General features: G+C 50.1%; 1 protein-coding gene across 1 annotated transcript in view; it reads right to left on the bottom strand.

The window, feature by feature from the left end:
• The window catches only part of XXYLT1 (xyloside xylosyltransferase 1), a 174,698-nt gene extending 160,846 nt beyond the window's left edge, over positions 1 to 13,852 (bottom strand). Inside the window, exon 1 of the mRNA XM_010834387.1 lies at positions 13,175 to 13,852. Coding sequence (XP_010832689.1) covers positions 13,175 to 13,678 — 504 coding nt within the window. The 5' untranslated portion in view covers positions 13,679 to 13,852. The remainder of the gene's footprint in view (positions 1 to 13,174) is intronic.
• Positions 13,853 to 18,684: the final 4,832 nt, after the last annotated feature.

Below are 18,684 nucleotides of genomic sequence, written 5' to 3'. Positions count from 1 at the left end.
ACACACGCTCAGTGACAGATACACACTCACACAGGCTCAGCCCCCCTCCACACACACTTACACACGCTCAGTGACAGATACACACTCACACAGGCTCAGCCCCCCTCCACACACACACATGCTCAGTGACAGATACACACTCACACAGGCTCAGTTCCCACCTCCACACACACAGGCTCAGCCCCTCTACACACACACAGACACACACACTTACACACGCTCAGTCCCCCTCCAAACACTCTCACACAGGCTCAGCCTGCCTCGGGGCCCCGTGTAGGCCGGCCACAGGACAGTGGGAGCCTCTCCGAAGGCCCTGGGGCCTGCATCTGAAGCCGCCCCATCAGCTGGACTCTGGAGTAGCTGCTCAGTGGATCTGGCAGCGAGGCCATTCAGCGTACACAAAACACAGGCAGTCACAGGTGGGTGAGATCTGATGGCTGTCTCAGCTAAGGACACACAGAGAGCAGCGCGGCCCAGGAATTGGCTTCAGAACAAACAGAACGGACAGCAGGCAGGGAGTCAGCACGGGAGGGAAAGCGGGTCCCGGACCCCATCCGCTGACCGCTGTGTGGCCTTGAGCCGTCACTCGGCATCTCTGGGCCCATTTCCTCACAAGTTAACAGAAGGGGACAGGACTTCACGGCCTTTCCAGCTGCCTCCAGCCCTGACCTCTTGGACCAGCTGCCACAAGAGGGAAGTGAGGCTCCAAACAACACACCACACAGGCCACATCCTCAACAGAGGCCCCCTGGCTGGTTCTCAGGAACTTGGAGGAGGAATAAGAGACCCACTGTGAGCAGGTTGAGGGGACCTGCTCTCCTCACAGCACCCGGTGACGAGAGGAAGAGGCCACGTGTGTGAGGCCCCCGCGAGCAGAGGGCACCGTGGGAACCCTCCTGGGGGGACACCAGCTCTCCTACAGCACCCCCTGTTTGGAGGGCCTGGAATGAAGCCCCAGAACTGACAGCACAGGGCTTAGCGCCCAGAGCTCACCAGCCAGAAAGGTCAGCTCCCACCCCGGCTCCATGCCTCAGAGCCCAAGCTCTGAACCTGCTTTGGGCTCGGGATCCTCACCTGGGAAACCTCTTCCTCGGGGAGAAGCCCTCCCTCCTCCCAGGACTGAGGAAGAGAAGGAAGATGGAGTCCAGCAGCGGCCCGCCACTCAACTGATGCCACCTGTGCAAGAGCAACACTGGCGCTGGGAGACCCCTGAGGGAGCTTCCACACCCCGTCCCCTGGCTCCAGGTGCAGCCTGGCTCGCGGCAGTGGCCAGGAAATCAACCAGTATCTCCCAGAGGAGCAAAGTAGAATCAGCGAGCAGGACTTGGGGGGGCGACCCCAGAAAGAGATGAACAACGGCGTCAAGTCTCCCCCAGTCTCCCATCCTCCCACTTGGGAAAGCCTGGAAAGGACACGTGTTTTACAACTTTCCGTGTCCAGTTTCAACATGTCAGTAAGAAGCTGTGGAATATCACTCAGGGCTAGTATGCGCCTGCCATCTCACAGATGAGAAACTGAGGCTCAGGGACACTGGAAGCCTTGCCAGAGGAAGCTGGGATCAGGGAGAGCCCCAGGACCCAGGATCAGGCTCCCTGGGTAGGACTCAGAGAGTGAGCCGATGGGCAGGGGCTGGGCGGCTTACCAGAGAGGCTCCAGGCTCACCCACTGGGGGCTCTGGGCAGACCAAGCAGCCACTGCTGCCCCCTGCCCTTGCCTGCATAAGAGGAGAGAGAGGCCGATCCCTCCCACCTCCTCCAGACCAGCATCAGCAGCCCTGCATAGTAACACACGGGGAGAGTTCTGAAACCCAGGAAGACGTCTCCAACACACACCTGGGTCTTCCCGGCTGGCTTCAGACCGGACACCTTCCTGTCTGGAGGACCAGCATTAAAAGGTATGAGGAAGATGTCATCTAGATCAAGAGGCCTCTCTGGATGCCAGGGACCCACACTGTCCCCATCCCTGTCCTCCTTGCGGGAGCACGCACACGGGATATCTAGGAGAGGGGCACTCGACCGACCACCTGAGCCCACCTGGCAGGCTCTTGCTGGGTCGGACCCCACACCAGGCCCTGTGCTACACCACGTCCCCAGACTCGGGAGGAAGGAAGACAGCCCGGCCCCCGGGAGTAATTGCCCAGGAGCCAACTTCAGCACAGCGCCACTAGGGAGAGGAGGGCCAACGCAGGGTGGGGTGGTCAGGAACAGCCTCCCCACGTTATCGGCACCCAGCTGAGCCTAATCTTGAAGGGTGAAAGGAGTTAACCAGATAAAGGGCGGGCTGGGCGTTCAGGAGAGGAAGCACCTGAGCAAAGTCCCAGAGGCTCAAAGGGGCTCCCGCGACTCCAGGCAGCTCGGTGAGCACAGCTACACGGCAGCCACCAGCACCGAGCGGGTGGGCCTCACAGGCCCTGTGGCTCCCACTGCCCCACCTTCTGATCATGACTCTCCGGCCAGGTACAGAACACAAGCCACTCTGCTGCCCCAGCTGCCTCGCTTCCCTCCTCTGCAAGACTGGGAGGGTCCCATTACAATGAGTGCCATCCCAAGTTCCCTGACACCCACAGACAGCCCCTCCATCCTCACAAAACCAGCCCCAGACACCCTGGTATCCCCTACCCCATGTCTTCCTGTTCCCCAGACAGGGGTGGCCGGGGCTGTGCAGAACAAAGCATGTACTCTGCTGAATCCTGTACAAGTTTTCAAACGATGACTAACCCACCATCCACCTGCCAGAGCCGGTGAAGCCCATTCACAATCCCACAGTAACCAGGACTCAAGGAGTCTGACTGTCTGGGCAGGTCTCACGGAGCCCGTGTCCTGGACTGCCGTGCTAATCTGGTACAACAGGGCCCCCTCACAGCAGCTGACGGGGTGTGGACCCCAGAGGGTGAGGCCCAAGACCCTACTCAAAGAGATGGGTGGGAAAAGGAAATGAGTAAGCTCTGGGGGATTCGGGTCTCCTGGCTTTTCAAAATCACTTACAGTTTATACTTTGCTGAATTCCCAAAAAGATTATGAACAATTGCTGTGTGCAATCAGATCGAGAAAACACCATTAAGAAGAGTTAAATAAAATGCTGGAACCTTCTAGAACTTCTAGAATTGGAGCTTCTAGAAAGGAACCTTCACAAAGAAGGCACAGCAAAACACAGACCAGCTTCCCCATCCTGATAAGAAACAGCAGCACCTGCTCCAGAACACAGGCCAAAGCAAGCTAGCATTTGCTGAGCCTCTGCCCAGAGCCAGACCTGTGCTGGGCACGTGCGGAAGGGGGACGTGGTGGTCAGAAATTGATTAGTCACAGGAAATTGTTTATAAGCCACCAGTATTTTGTCACAATAGCCTAAACAGACTGAGACACCTTGAAATAAATCTGGACAGAACTCTGATTTTCAAACTCCCATCACTGCTCTCCAATTGAACCAATAGGTGCCAGCCTTCCAAACTGATGAGAAAAGGCTCCTCCCCGCAATGCCGACTCAGGTACCACAAGTAGCAGCCACCGCTAACTAAGCACCTGCCGTGTGCCGGGGCCAAGTGGTGCCCATTTTCACCTTATAACCACCCTGGTAAGGCCCTCTGGGGAGGTCGGAGGCTGAGAGGGGTTACACTGTCCCCACATGTCACAGACTGCATTTGAGTCCAGGTGTCAAGTCCCGAACTATGCACTCCTGCCCAGGGGCCTGTCCCTGGTGGGCACAGGACAAACCTGGCTAGTGGAGGGAAGGGTGGGAAGCTCCAGCCAGGAGAGGAAGAGGAGGCCCAAGGAGAGTAAAGTGCACCCTGGACCAGCACAGGGCTCCAGAGCCTCTAGGACACACTGACCCACCAGCACGGGGACCACTTAATTGGAGCGGCTCGACAATAATTATCCCAATAAATAAATCAAATGACTTTAATTTAAAAGACATTAAGTTAACAGCAGGCTTTGTGCCAGCCTACAGGGCCTGGCTCAGCTGCTCAGAACAGGCACCTGAAACAGGAAGGAGAGCACAGGGCTGCCTCTCCCGGCCAGGCCTGACCATCCTGACCAACCCCAAGCAACCCACAGGCCAGTGGGAGCAGTCCCAAGGCCAAGGCAAGAGCCCTGGACCAGGAAGGGTGTGAAGAGGGGATCCAAGCCCATCTGACGGCTGAGGACACGGAGGCTCCCCGCAATTAGGCAACAAGGGTCCCGTCAGGTCCAGCACCCAGGTCAACAGGCACCCTCTTTACTATGCGGTCCCCTTGCCCAAGTCCCCACTAAGAGCCTGGATACCTGGGGGCATGGACACAATGTAAAACCCTGGGGCTCTGGTGAACTTATCCAAGGTGAGAGAGACTCCACCCTCAAGCTGCTCCAAGAGACACAGTTCCCCTCCCTTCACCAGAGGGTCCATGCTAGGCGTGATGGGCACCCCAGACTGGACAAAGGAGGCAGCCTGGAGGCTGAGAGGCTGCCCCGGAACAGTGCTCATAGGGCACGGACCAAGGAGGAGCACGGGGGCTCGGGAGGCGTAGAAGCACACCGCACCGCCCATCCACACTCTTCCTTCTATGCTGCAGGGAAGCGCTGCAGCCTTCCCCGTCCAGAATCAAACCTTCCCAGCTTGCTTCTCACCCGCTTTTTCCAAAGGGCCTGATCAAAACAGGCTTACACCCGGCGCGGGAAGGAAATGACTACCCATAACCGCCAGACAGATTGCCTTTCATTTCGTTCTTCCTTTCTAAAACACGGAGCGGCGTTGTGGCGGAGGCAGTGAGCAAGGGGGACGCTCGTGGAGAATGAACAAAAACAGCTAGGATTGCGCCCCAGGCTTCCTCAGTGGAAGGAGAGGCAGAGAAGGGCCCGGGCTCAGGCCAAGCAAACGCGGGGCGGCGGTGCCCTCCAGTGGCCGTGCGTGGCGCTGCACGCGGCGCGATGGGCAGAAGAAGTGACTCTGCCCGGGAGCTGCAGGGCAAGCTCTCCCCCTGCTGGCTGTCGGGGAGGATGCGGTGCCCAGCAAGGAGGTGGTCCAGTGTGGGCTGCCTTCCTGCAGCTCCTCCTCCTTCTGGCCTGGGAGGCCGGCGCGCTGATGCTACCCTCAAATCGGCCCCAGCGTGCACCCCCAAACAGGTGACACACCACGTAGTTTCCCTGGGAGCAATGTTACAGCTCACCCAAAACTAACTCTCTGGTGGTCTCAGGCACTGGACAGCTGTAAAGCTGGCCCCGAGGGAACAGCAGAGGTTTGGCCTGCCAAAGGTCAGAGAGGTGCCTCCACTCCCCTTTCCAGCCTGAGGGATCCTTGGAAACACCGGAAGAAACTCCACTGGGATGGTGAAAACGACCCTGTATCCTGTCCACTCTGCCCTGGGCTTTAGAGAGGCCGCTGAAAACACTGACACTCAAATAGAAGATGGAAGGGCCCAGGCTGATTCTAACCCCAGCCCTGTGTACACTGAGTAAGTCACTGCCCTGCTGCCCAGGATCTATCAGCTAATCTATCAGCTCACTGGGAGGACACTGCACCCAGAGGGTCAGAGTTTCCTGCTTGCTCCAATGCTTGGTGATTCTGCAAGGCTCTGCAAAGCGATGATGGCAGCAAGCACAGTCTTTATTCAGACTGAATGTTTATTCGGGGAATCTGGGCAGGGGGATGATACAGATTGTGCCCCTCAATGGCTCCCTGTCTTGTCCTGCCTCCTACTCCCCAAAGCACATATCACAGTCCAGCCCCACTTCTTAGTGTGGGAGCTCAAGCAAAGCACCGATGTCTCAGCCTTAGAGGCTCCTTCACCAGTCACAGTGATGCTCAGGTGAAACATTTGTGCAAGCACTTTCTTAAGCTCTAAAGTGCCGAACAAATATTGTTACAATTCTCCTAATCAAGTATTTATGCTACTACCACCTCATTGATTTTAGGTATAGCATTACTAAAGTGAAAGTTGCGCAGTAGTGTCCAACTCTTTGCAACCCCATGGACTATACAGTCCATGGAATTCTCCAGGCCAGAATACTGGAGTGGGTAGCCTTTCCCGTCTCCAGGGGATCTTCCCAACCCAGTGATCGAACCGAGGTCTCCCACATTGCGGGAGGATTCTTTACCAGCTGATCCCAAAGGAAAGCCCCAAAAGTTACTAAACACCTCAGAAATTTCCAAACCTTGTCCTTCAGTAAAAAGTGTTTCCAGAGATGTTATAACATCTTTCAGGATGTGCAGGAAGAGTCAAGATACCTAGTATTTCTTGTAAAATGTATCCTGGTAAATACGTAAGTGAAGTGAAGTTGCTCATCATGTCCAACTCTTTGCAAATCCATGGACTATAGCCTACCAGGCTCCTCCGTCCATGGAGTTTTCCAGGCAAGAGTACTGGAATGGGTTGCCATTGTCTTCTCCAGGGGATCTTCCCGACCCAGGGATCGAACCCGGGTCTCCCACACTGCAGGCTGACACTTTTACCATCTGAGCCACCTGGGAAGCAGCCTAAGTAAGCAAAAGCAAAAGCAAAAGTTGCTCAGTCGTATCCGACTCTTTGCGATCCCATGGACTATAGAGTCCATGGAATTCTCTAGGCCAGAATACTGTAGTGAGTAGCCTTTCCCTACTCCAGGGGATCTTCCCAACCCAGGTCTCCCGCATTGCAGGCAGATTCTTTACCAACTGAGCTATCAGGGAAGCCCTTAAATATGTAAGAAAAATCCCAAATATATTTATTTGGCTGTCCTTATCAATGTGTGATCATCTCATCTTTAGTCATTAGGGAAATGAAAATCAGAACCACAATGAGATGCTACCTCACACCCAGTAAGATGGCAATAATCAAGACAGACAACAAGTGCTGGTGAGCACGTGGAGAAATTGGAACCCTCACACACAGCTGACGGGAATGTAAAATAACAATACACTGGAAAAGTCTGGCAGCTCCTCACAGTCACCAAGCCCTTCCACACCCAGGTATATACCCAAGAGATCTGAAAACATATCCACACAAAAATTTGTAAATGAATATTCACAGCAATTTATTCATAATAGCCAAAAAGCAGAAACTCAAATGTCCATCAACTAATGAATAAATAAGTAAAAATGTGGTACAGCCATACAACAGAATATTATTCAACACTAAAAAGGCAGGAAGTACTGCCACATACACAACATGAACCTTAAAAGCATCACGCTAAGTGAAAGAAGTCAGAAGTAAAGGTCTATTTATATGAAATGTTCAGAACAAGCAAATTTATAGAAAGCAGGTTCGTGGGTGCCAGGGCTGAGAGGAAAGGGTGAAAGGGGAATGAGTGCTGATGGTACAGCTTCTTTTCTGGGGTGATGAAATGCTCTGGAATTAGTGATCATAACTGAACAAGTTGGTCAATGTGTTAAAAACCACTGTGTATTTTTTAATATTAAGCTATCTACAAAGCTGCTAATTAGATGTATTTCTGATTCTAATGACATCATGATAGAACTGCATGTCAATGATCTGTGACAGTGTCATAGGAAGGGAGGTCTCAAATTTTTCAAGTTTTGTTGAATTGTGTATTTTAAAGGGTGAATTTCATGGGACATGAATTATATCTCAAGCTTTTTGAATTGCAAGAAAATGTAATCATCGGTCTTTCAAAAATGACCTATTGGAACAGAAAACAGTCAAGTGATCATGAAGAATGACTGTTACCCTAAGCTGGAACATTTCATTCATGCACTGAAGCCCCCACAGTATTTGCAAATCACCCAGTGCACGCTGTGCTCAGCTGCTTTAGTCGTGTCCTACTCTCTGTGACCCCATGGACCATAGCCCACTAAGCTCCTGTGTCCGTGGGATTTCCCCGGCAAGAATACTGGGTTGCCATGCTCTCCTCCAGGGGATCTCCCTGATCCAGGGATCAAACCTGAGTTTCCTGCATTTCAGGCAGGTTCTTTACCGCTGAGCCACCAGGGAAGCCCAGCTCACCCAGGTATCAGGTATACATGACGATCGCTGCTCTTAGTTATGGATGGACTTTACCTTAAAACTTTAAAACTTATCTGTGAAGTTATCCAGAGTGCATGATACACTGTGCATGATACAATAATACTATACAAAGTTCTTCCCTACAGATCCATGACTGAAGTTTCCCATGAGAAACATACACTGGTACATTACTACAGTTGTATCATAAATGTATTATAATTTAAGAGTTCCATTGCATTTGGTAAATTCTCTAAATTTTAGAGTATAAAATGTCATCTAGTCTTTTCAAAGAGCATCATACTTGAGGATACACTTCTTTGATCACTTCTTTCCCAGATGGTCATAACTTAGTCAAAAGTTTTCTTCTGGTCAAGGTACCTGCTGCCATGACAGGTGGGGGAATCTGCGTTGCAATGTCACCTGTTTGTCATTAGCTTCACTGAGAAGCCAGCATTGAGGTTTTTACCCTCAGGCTTCTTTAGAGCCTCAACTATGAGCTGGGGCTTTTCAAAGCGACTCACAGTTTTCCTTTTGCAATAAAAGAAACTACAAATTCAAAAAAGGTGTGCAACGAGATTTAACTTTTGTCTCGTTACCCCAAGTCCCCAGCCCGCTCCTCCTGGAATCTAGTGGTCACTTTTAAGTGTAGAAAGCACAAGGCCTCCTTCCTGTTCCTAACTTGTCATCTGGAGATGGACCAACCCAGCCTCGTGCTCTGAGATGGCTGAAGTTTGATGTACCAGGGGCAGCACACCAAGAACCCTTCTATGATTTCTAAGGTTTAATTAATACAGCTATCAATCAGTCGACTATAAAATATTTCTGAGAGCCTAGAGTGTGCCAGGAACTGTGCTAAAAATGTAACAGTGATGGAGGAAGAGAGAACACCATCCATTGTCTCACGCCATATGTGCCCCAGTAGACCAGCACTCCCCACCTCCTGCAGCTCCCCAGCCCTCCTTTCCCCACCTGACATGTTACCACCTCCCTCAGGGAAAGAGGAGAAACTGCAGTGAGAAGCAGGCCTGTCTGGTTCTCTTCTCTTCTGGGATTAGCCTTGAACAGTCTGCCCCTCCCTGAAGGGCGGCCAGCTGCTGTCCAGAGCAGCCTGTCCCTCCAGAAGTCTGTCTGGCCTGTGTTCCAGATATGGGAGGCACCTGTCCCTGTGTCTGTCTGTCACTCCCAACTCAGGCCAGAAACAGGGGTGGCATTTACAGGGCGGCTGTCCACCCCAGCAGACCAAGAGGGTAGTAATGCCCTGCCCTTGTGGACATGACACTCTAGGAGGGAGGGGCAGAATGCAAACTAGGAAACAGGGTAGTGACTTTCTCAAACTTGTTTCTTGATGTTCAAATAGGTCTTCCTCTCACTTCCTTCAGCCCCTGCTCAGATGTTAACAGGATCTGTGAGGGCTTCCCTGCCCACCTGTACAAAACAGCCCACAACTCCCCACCCCGACACATGGACACTCCCTGTGTCCTTATCCACCTTGACTTTTCTCTACATGATCATGATCTGACTCATTCTGTGAGGACTTCTGTTCATTTGTTTGGGCCAAGCTCCTCCACACCACTACAGCCCTGGGATGTAAGCTCCATAGGGCAGGGGCCTGGCTCTGCTCCTGCTGGCCACCAGCACCTAGAAGAGAGCCTGCAGCAGGATAAGCGCTCAGTAATCTCTGATGAATGAATGAACAAATGAGTGTGTGCAACCAACAAGGTGATGGGAAAGATAATGAAGGCTAATAGGGTGGCAGCCGCTTCAGAAAAGGGGTTCAGAGATGGCCTTTCTGAGTGGTCACTATCTGAGGCGTAGCACAGCACAAGAAGCAATCATGCTGTATGCCTGAGGGTGTCCCCACAGCACCAGGAAAGTCCCCCTGGGCCTCTGCAGGGGGCTGGCACCCCAAAAAGCAGGGAGGCAATGGCTGCAGGGCCCACCAGGGCTGAGTTCCCAGAAGTCAGCAGAGTAGAAGAGTGTTGTGAGACCGGACACACAACAACGGCCACAGCAGCACAGGGCTGCCTGCAGTACACGAGGTGGCACTTGATCCTCACCTCTCCCAGGGCAGTAGGGGTTAAATCTTCATTTGAGAGGAGGCCTGGGAGGCCCTGAGACGCAAAGAGGGGTCACCCACGTCACCCAAATAGTCACTGGCCACCTGCGGTTTAAACGCAGTGCTGTCCCCCTCCCTCGGGACTATCTCGTGCCCAATCCAGCAGGTTCAGCAATGGGACAGGCTGTACATGGGTGATGCTAAGCACCATGGGTACCTGGTGTCAGGGGCTGTACCTGCCCCGTCTGTGTTCCCTGCAGTTGTGACTTTAGGGTCCGACACACAGCAGATGCTCAGTCATTCAGGGGACTTAAGCATACATGATGGGCTCCTGAGGGCCAGACAGAGATGACTGTGGTCACACACAGGAAACAGATTCACATACAAAAAATAAAAGGAATAAAAGCCATTTAGCTGAAAATGATAAACCCTTATCTGAACACAGCCATCAAGTCGGAAGCCCCCAGACCCTCATTCCTCATGCCTTGGTGGGGTGGTATCAATTCCTTCAGGTCATCTGCAGCTGCCTCAGGTCTTGAGTGATGGCTCTGACCGTCAGAACCAGGCCAGCAGAGGGAAAGAGTTGGAGCATGAAACACAAACTCCAAGGAGGGAACCGGCCCTGAGCCTGGACCTGCCCTACACCTGTATTTATAGTGCCCACTATGTTCCAGGCATAGACACCGGAGATAAGAAGGCATGCAGTCCACCGCACCAGCCAGGTACACGAGGAAGATGTGCCTCTCGAATGGAGGCTCCTTGGATGGCTCCAACAAGGAAATGGTATCTGAAGATGGGCGAGACTTAGCGATGCACACAGAAAGTGTATCCTGGTGGTGGAACAAAAGAAGCAGAGGCATGTAGGCTGGAAAAAGTTGGATATATGACAGGACACTGTGGCTGGAGCTCAGGAAGGGGACAGCAGAGTTCTAGTAACGGGGCAGAGAGGCCCAGGGTGTGACCTCTGACTCAGAAAGTGAAACAATGACAGTGCTGGTCTACAAGGTGGTGTCTGGAGCACCAGTCGAGTCCGATGCCCCTGAGAGGCAAAGGGAGGCGGGGTCACCAGCAGTTACCCAGCTCTATCCAGACTGGCCCTATGATCAAAGGCTCTTGCTTTTCTCCCTTGAACTAGCAAAGGATTTCTCAAAACAATGGAGTCCTAAGGAACACCCGGAACAGGCTGCCAGGCCCTACCTCCCAACACTGCAATTACGGAAATCGGCATGAGCCCCAGGCTGAAAGAACCCCAGCTCAGACAGTGGACCCTGGACCTGGATTCTTGGCCTCCTGTACCGTGGAATCCAGACCAGGTGCCTCACTATGACTGGTGGGTGTTCCTGAAGGGTTCATTTTTTCTGGGCAGGGCATAGACTGGATGCTATGGCAGAAAGCTGGAACAGAATGCTGTGGAGGGCTGGGCACAGACTGTCCCCGGTTCTGGGGGCATTCCTGGGGGAAGGTGAAAACTACGTAAACCGTGGTCAAGGGCCCAGGAAGAAAGGAAGGACGCTCTGGGCAGAGAGTACAGCTTGTGTAAAGGCACATTCAGTACAGTTAGTAGGGGAAGGACAAGGAGGTTGGCTGAGGAGCCCGGCCCCACAACAGACAGCCCTGCCAAGAAATGAGGACTTGATTCTGTAGACAACAACAACAAAAAAGGGAGTTCCCTGGAGGTCCACTGGTTAACTTCCACTCCAAGGGACACAGGTCGAGGAACTCAGATCCCACAGGCTGTGTGGTGCGGCCAAAAACAAACACCAACAGGCCCCTGAACCCTGCAGGAGGCCAGCACTGGCTCCCCTTAGTCACTCACCCAGCACAAATGCATGGTACACTAATCTTACCACCCCTCCCCCTACCACCAGTCTCCATCCTTTAAGATCAGCTACTAAGAACCCGCCTGCCAACGCAGGAGACAGGAGACACGAGTTCAATCCCTGGGTTGGGAAGATCACTTGGAGGAGGACATGGCAACCCACTCTAGTATTCTTGCCTGGGGAATCCCGCTGGACAGAGGAGCCTGGTGGGCTACAGTCCATTGGGTCGCATAGAGCCGGACATGACTGGAGTGATTTAGTGCACATTATTTCTATCCCAAAATCACACCTTAGATCCCCTCTGGGCAACTATTAGGTCAAAAGGAGACATGTAATTTAACTGAGGCCATTAACACTAAGCTTGGACTGCAAGGAGATCCAACCAGTCAATCCTAAAGGAAATCAGTCCTGAATATTCATTGGAAGGACTGATGCTGAAGCTGAAATACTCCAATACTTTGGCCACCTGATGCAAAGAACCGACACACTGGAAAAGACCCTGATGCTGGGAAAGACTGAAGGCGGGAGAAGGGGATGACAGGGGATGAGATGGTTGGATGGCATCACCGACCAGATGGACATGAGTTTGAGTAAGCTCCAGGAGTTGGTGATGGACAGGGAGGCCCGGTGTGCTGCAGTCCACGGGGTCGCAAAGAGTCGGATATGACTGAGCGACTGAGCTGGCTGACTGAAGAATACAATCTCTCACAAGAAGAGCCAGGTGGTCCAGTCCGGAACAAGACGACTAGCTCTGCTCTGCCCTCTCCAGATCTTACATCTGTACCTCTTGGAGCACTTTCTTGCTGGGAGGAACCCGCTGCTTTTCTAAATGGGTTCATGACCCTGAAGAGAAGGGAAGAAGGAGGCACACTGAGGAGATGAAATGGTTCACATGGGCTGGGTTTGGGCTGGACCAGTTTCAACTGAAATCCTTAGAGCTATGAGAAATGTCCCTGTAATTTGAACAACTCAAGCGGCCTAAGACCTTGTCCAGCAGACGCTGCACCTTCAAGTGACCTGCTCCATCCTCAAAAGTCAAACACTGAAAAGAATAAACAGAGGGGCAGACTTAAAGGCACTGACTGCTGAAATCAACCACATCAGGAAAGAGCGGGCTTGCTGATTCTCCAGGGGGCCGCAGTTAAAGGGAAGCTCGGATCAAGGAAGTCAGCTAATAGAGGCTCCGAGACACGCCCCCCCGGACCATGCCTGCAGCGTGCTATGAACGCACAATTCAGGCAGGGTGCGGGTTAAGGGGTTAGGCTTCTGCTGGCACTGGCAATGGGCATCGCAACTAAGACACCTCCCTCCTGACCCCTGGATCCAGGCCGGGCCCCACACTGACCGAGTCACCTATCCGGAGCCTCTAGCTGAGGCCCCGCTCACCTTGCATTTGAAGCCGGCGGCGGGCGGCAGCAGCTCCCGCAGCAGGGCCTTGGCCACCTCGCGGCTGGCCTCCTCGCTTACGAAATGCAGGTTAAGCACCTCGTGCGCCTCGAACTTAGCGAGGCGCAGCAGGGAGCGGAGGGCAACGCGGGCCTTGGCCTGCAACGCGGCATTGTGTTCGGCCTTGGTGAACATCATCAGCAGGTGGTAGTCCACCGGCCCGGCCCCGCCGCCCTCCAGGCTCTTGGCCTTAGCGCCCGGGGCCGGCGCCAAGGATCCCCGCGCCAGCTCCAGCACCGGCGGTGAGGGCGCAGCAGGGGCCCCGGCGCGGGCCTCCTTCAGCCTCTTGGTGGCGCTGGAGAAGGTCTCCCGGCCCGAGCCCAGGTAGTAGAAGGCACAGACGGCCAGCGCCGCGGCCAGCAGCAGCGCGCAGTAGTGGGAGCGCACAGCGCCCAGACGCGCCATGGCCCGAGCGCACGGGGGCCCGCCTCGGAGGAGACCCATGCGCCGCCCGCCCGCGGACAGATCAGCCGGAGAGTTGCGGCAGAGACCAGTATCCCGGCAGCAAGTTAGCAGCCCCGGCAGCAGGCGGCAGCCATGGCGGGGGCGGAGCCGAGCTGCCAATCTGCGGGCGCTGATACGCGGAGAGGCGGGGCCAGGCTGCCTGGCAGCCACTGGGTCCTAAGCTCAGAAGGATTACAGTGGGGTCGGGCAGTGAGCCCGCAGGAGTCCCTCCAGCGTGTCTGAAGGAGGCGGTGAGGACTTGCACACACGAGCCAGCAGGCTGTACGGTCTGTGGAAAATGGCCCTCGTTAAGTGCACAGCCTCAGGCTCTAGAAACCGAAGCTAAGCCTTCGGAAGCAAAAAGACTAAACTGGACGCACAAAAAATTTTCTGTTTATATCTTTTCCCTCCTAATTTCTTAAAGGCTTTACGTCCTCTCCCTGACTCCTTTCACACCTTGGAGACTATCTAGGGCTGAAGAATTTAAACTAGCAACTCCTTTCCCATTCTCGGTGAAGTAGGATTGACACCCGAGGTATGAATCCCTTGCTCACCTCACTTGGCATCTCTGAGGCCGACCAGAGGCAACCTAAAGGATGTGGCCACCAGGGGGCCACCTGCCACAAACTTTGGGTGGTTCAGAGCTCCCCAGGAAGCTTGTGGGTTTTGTTTTTTTAACAGACTTAAACACTTCAAAAGAGACTTACTGTATACCCGGTAGTTTTGCAAATTCTTAACTGAGGCGTAACTGAGGTCACTTGCTCAGGTCACACAGTGTCAGGTTTGACAGAGACACACTCTTCCACAGCAGATGAGGGTGCCTATACTGACACAACTTTCCTGAAGGGCACTCTAGCAATACTAAAATCTGAGAGAACTTTCAGTTCTCTCTCCTATCCACAGAACAGTGGTTCTCAAATTTTTATTGGTACTAGCAGCACTGGCACCACCCTTATGGCAGAAAGTGAAGAACTAAAAAGCCTCTTGATGAAAGTGAAAGTGGAGAGTGAAAAAGTTGGCTTAAAGCTCAACATTCAGAAAACAAAGATCATGGCATCTGGTCCCATCACTTCATGGGAAACAGATGAGTAAACAGTGTCAGACTTTATTTTTGGGGGCTCCAAAATCACTGCAGATGGTGACTGCAGCCATGAAATTAAAAGACGCTTACTCCTTGGAAGAAAAGTTATTACCAACCTAGACAGCATATTCAAAAGCAGAGACATTACTTTGTCAACAAAGGTCTGACTAGTCAATGCTATGGTTTTTCCAGTGGTCATGTATGGATGTGAGAGTTGGACTGTGAAGAAAGCTGAGCGCCGAAGAATTGATGCTTTTGAACTGTGGTGTTGGAGAAGACTCTTGAGAGTCCCTTGGACTGCAAGGAGATCCAACCAGTCCATTCTGAAGGAGATCAGCCCTGGGATTTCTTTGGAAGGAATGATGCTAAAGCTGAAACTCCAGTACTTTGGCCACCTCCTGCAAAGTTGACTCATTGGAAAAAAGACTCTGATGCTGGGAGGGATTGGGGGCAGGAGGAGAAGGGGACGACAGAGGATGAGATGGCTGGATGGCATCAACGACTGAGTCTGAGTGAACTCCGGGAGTTGGTGATGGACAGGGAGGCCTGGCATTCTACGATTCATGGGGTCGCAAAGAGTCAGACATGACTGAGCAACTGAACTGAACTGAACTGAAATGAGCAGCACTGGGGAGCTTGATAAAATACAAGGGCTCAGGCCCTATTACCTTCAATGAGCCTGGGCCTTGATGGTGATTCTTCTGCAAGCCAAAGTTTGAAAAGCAGTGCCCTGGATCTTCAGACAGTCAACCTCTCCTGCTTCAGACCTTGGCTTGGGTGTCCCTGCCTCAAAGAGTGGTCTCTAAACACCAGCCCTTGCAAGTGTCCAGATGAAGCACCATCCTCAAGGATACCATAAGGGCCACCTAAGAACTACCCAGTCCCATCTTTCTTTGCTGCAAGAAGGCAAGACTTAAAGAGAGCAAGCAAGGTGTCTTTCTTTAACCATAATATCTCCAGTAACTGATGGTGCTTGACTCACTGAATGAGCATCAGAAATACACCCACCCATTGTAAACCATCATTTTCCTAACAGAATAAGGAAAAATGTACTCAAATATTTAGCCACAAGGGTAATGCAGAGCTAGGTTTATGATGACAAGATATTAAAATCAAATGTTCATCAGTAAAGTGAAACTAAAATAAAGATGCTGTTGGGAATTCTCTGGTGATCCAGTGATTAAGAGTCTGCCTGCCAGTGCAGGGGACACGGTTTCAATCCCTGGTCCAGGAGGATCCCATACGCCGAGTGACAGGTAAACCTGTGCGCCACTACTGAGCCAGCACTCTAGAGCCCACCAGCCACAACTACTGAATCCAAGTGCCTACAGCTTGGGCGGCCACAAGAGAAGCCGCCACAATGAGCAGCCCACTCGCCCACAACTATGGAAACCCTACACACAGCAATGAAAACCCAGTGCAGCCAAAAATAGATAATTTTTTTAAATTAAAAAACAAAGATGCTGTTGGTGCTGTAGTCAACAAACTAAGTGGAAATTTTTTTAAGTGATAAATGGAGGAAGAACCTATAGATTTACAGCCTCAACAGATACATTAGCCAATTGCAATGAATGGAACTTACATAAATTCTGATTTGAAAAATCTTTTTTTAAAGAACACCAAGGTATTGAGGAATTTGAATACTGACTACATAGTTTCATAGTTTAAGAAAGGTGATATAATTTTTTAAGAACAGTCCTTTCCCCCCCCCTTTAACTTTTTTATATTGAAGTATAGTTGATTAACAATGTTGTGTCAAGTCCAGGGCTACAGCAAAGTGGTTCAATTACACACATACATGTATCTATTCTTTTTAGAAGTCTTTTCCCATTTAGGTTGTTACATACCACTGAGAAGAGTTCTCTGTATTGGACAGTAGGTCCTTGTTGTATACATGTCAACCCCAAACTCCGTATTACCCCTCCCCAATCCTTCCTGTCTAGTAACAGTAAGTTCGTCTCTAAGTCTGTTTCTGTTTTATAGATAAGTTCAGTTCTCCAAGTCTGCTTCTGTTTTGTAAATAAGTTCATTTGTATAATTTTTAAGGTTCTGCATAAAAGCAATATACATATTTAGAGAGACATACTCAACAATTTGTTGAAATGTCTGGCACCCATCTTAAAAAAAACAGGGAAGAGGAAAAATGGGTACAAGTATAGATAAAACAGTGTATAAGTCATGAACCAATAGCTACTAAAGTTATTATCTCTACTTTTGAGTGTTTGAAAATTTCAATAAGATTTTTAAAAATCCTCCCAAAAGTGATGCAGATTAAAGACTTAGAAACTTGTCCTTCGTTTATTAAATGAAAGAAACAGGTGACAAAACAGTTTGATCCCCCTGTATATAAATACATACACATCCAAAGGTCTAGAAAGGTATACACCATGGAAATAATAGCATCCCCCACACTCAGTACTATCCAACAGAACTTCCTAGGGTGAATATATTCTATAATCTGCCCTGCTCAAAACAGTAGTCACTGGACACAAAGCTAGCGCCTCTGACATGTGGCAATTCAACACATGAACTCAACACTTAATTCTAATTTTAATTAAATTTCAGTAGACACATGTGGCTAGGAGGTGCCACACTAAACATCACAGGCAAATGATGGAATTAGGACGGAATTCTTTTTGCTTATCATTAACCTTTCCTACAATGAAAAAGCACTGTTTTGTAATAAAGGAAAGTAGGCTGTTTTCATTTAAAACATTTACTATCGGCTTCCATTCTCCTGGTCAAATGACTATTATGAAAATGAAGTGAAGTGGAATAAAGTAAATTACACAGAATAGTTTTAGTGTCTGCTTTCACCTAACTTTTAAAGGAAAAGCAAAAGCAGGCAATTCACTTCCAGGTCTGTTCTTTTAAGCCTCTATTCCTTCCATCTTGATTCATGCAAAAACTTGTTTTTGTTTGTTTATTAAAAGGACTGAGTATAAATGTGTTGCCTAGATTAGAAACTTCAACAGATATCTCAATCATATTGGCAAAAACATTAGAGCTACAGCATAAAAAGGCCTTTTGTGGCTTTTAGCTAATGAACTGGGAGCCATACAGCTCTGTGGCAGGCAGAAGAAAATATTTAAAAAATCAAAACGGATTTCATGGTTGAAGCCATCAGCAAATAGGATCAATCTGGACCAATTTGACAGGGTAGGAAAGGAATATAGGACTGAAAATATGAAAAACATGACAGTTAACAGGTATTTCTGCAATTGTAGTTCACAATAAAGTAGAAGTCTGAACATAAAAGAATTATGCCAGAAGTGAGATTTTTATTGACTTGACATAATTTCTTGGCATACAAAGAATTTAATCAGGCAAATATTTACAATTCTTACATAATGTACATCTTAGAATAACTATAAAGATAACGTACTTTGTTCCATTTACAGTGACATCCTACAGTAAAACTACATTCATGAATTAGATACAAATAAATCCTCTACATGCTAGTAAAAATTAAATGGATTGTTGGTTATACATTCTTTAAAATATATCTTTTCACAGGTAGCAGGAAATATTACATGTAATAAGTCTTTATGACTGGAATGATCCAGAAATATCATGAAGCACAAGTAAACACATATAGGAAAGTAGTTCATCATTTCTAAAAGTTAACCTTTAGCCTTTGTATAAAATAAATGGTGCCAATATTCTTTATAATGTAGGGAGCTTTCCCTATTTAAAATGAATATCCAAAAGGTTGGGAAGTGTGCTGAGGAAAAGTAAGAAAACCTAGTACATAAGACAGTGAAAAGAGCAATGTAGAGAACAGTTTATTTAATCAAATCTTGCTTTCCTCCCACTATCTCATTTTAGTAGATGTTTATGTAAACAGAAAAGGATGCCCACAATATTGTATTTATAGATGTCAAGGCTTGGCCAAACTGAATCCATGCCCCTTTTAGCTGTCTTT

The sequence above is a fragment of the Bison bison genome, unplaced genomic scaffold (genome assembly GCF_000754665.1).
Source record: "Bison bison bison isolate TAMUID 2011002044 unplaced genomic scaffold, Bison_UMD1.0 scf7180017864032, whole genome shotgun sequence".
NCBI classification, from domain to species: domain Eukaryota; kingdom Metazoa; phylum Chordata; class Mammalia; order Artiodactyla; family Bovidae; genus Bison; species Bison bison.
Note: the sequence above shows the minus strand (reverse complement) of the source record. Positions and strands in the feature narration are given on the sequence as shown.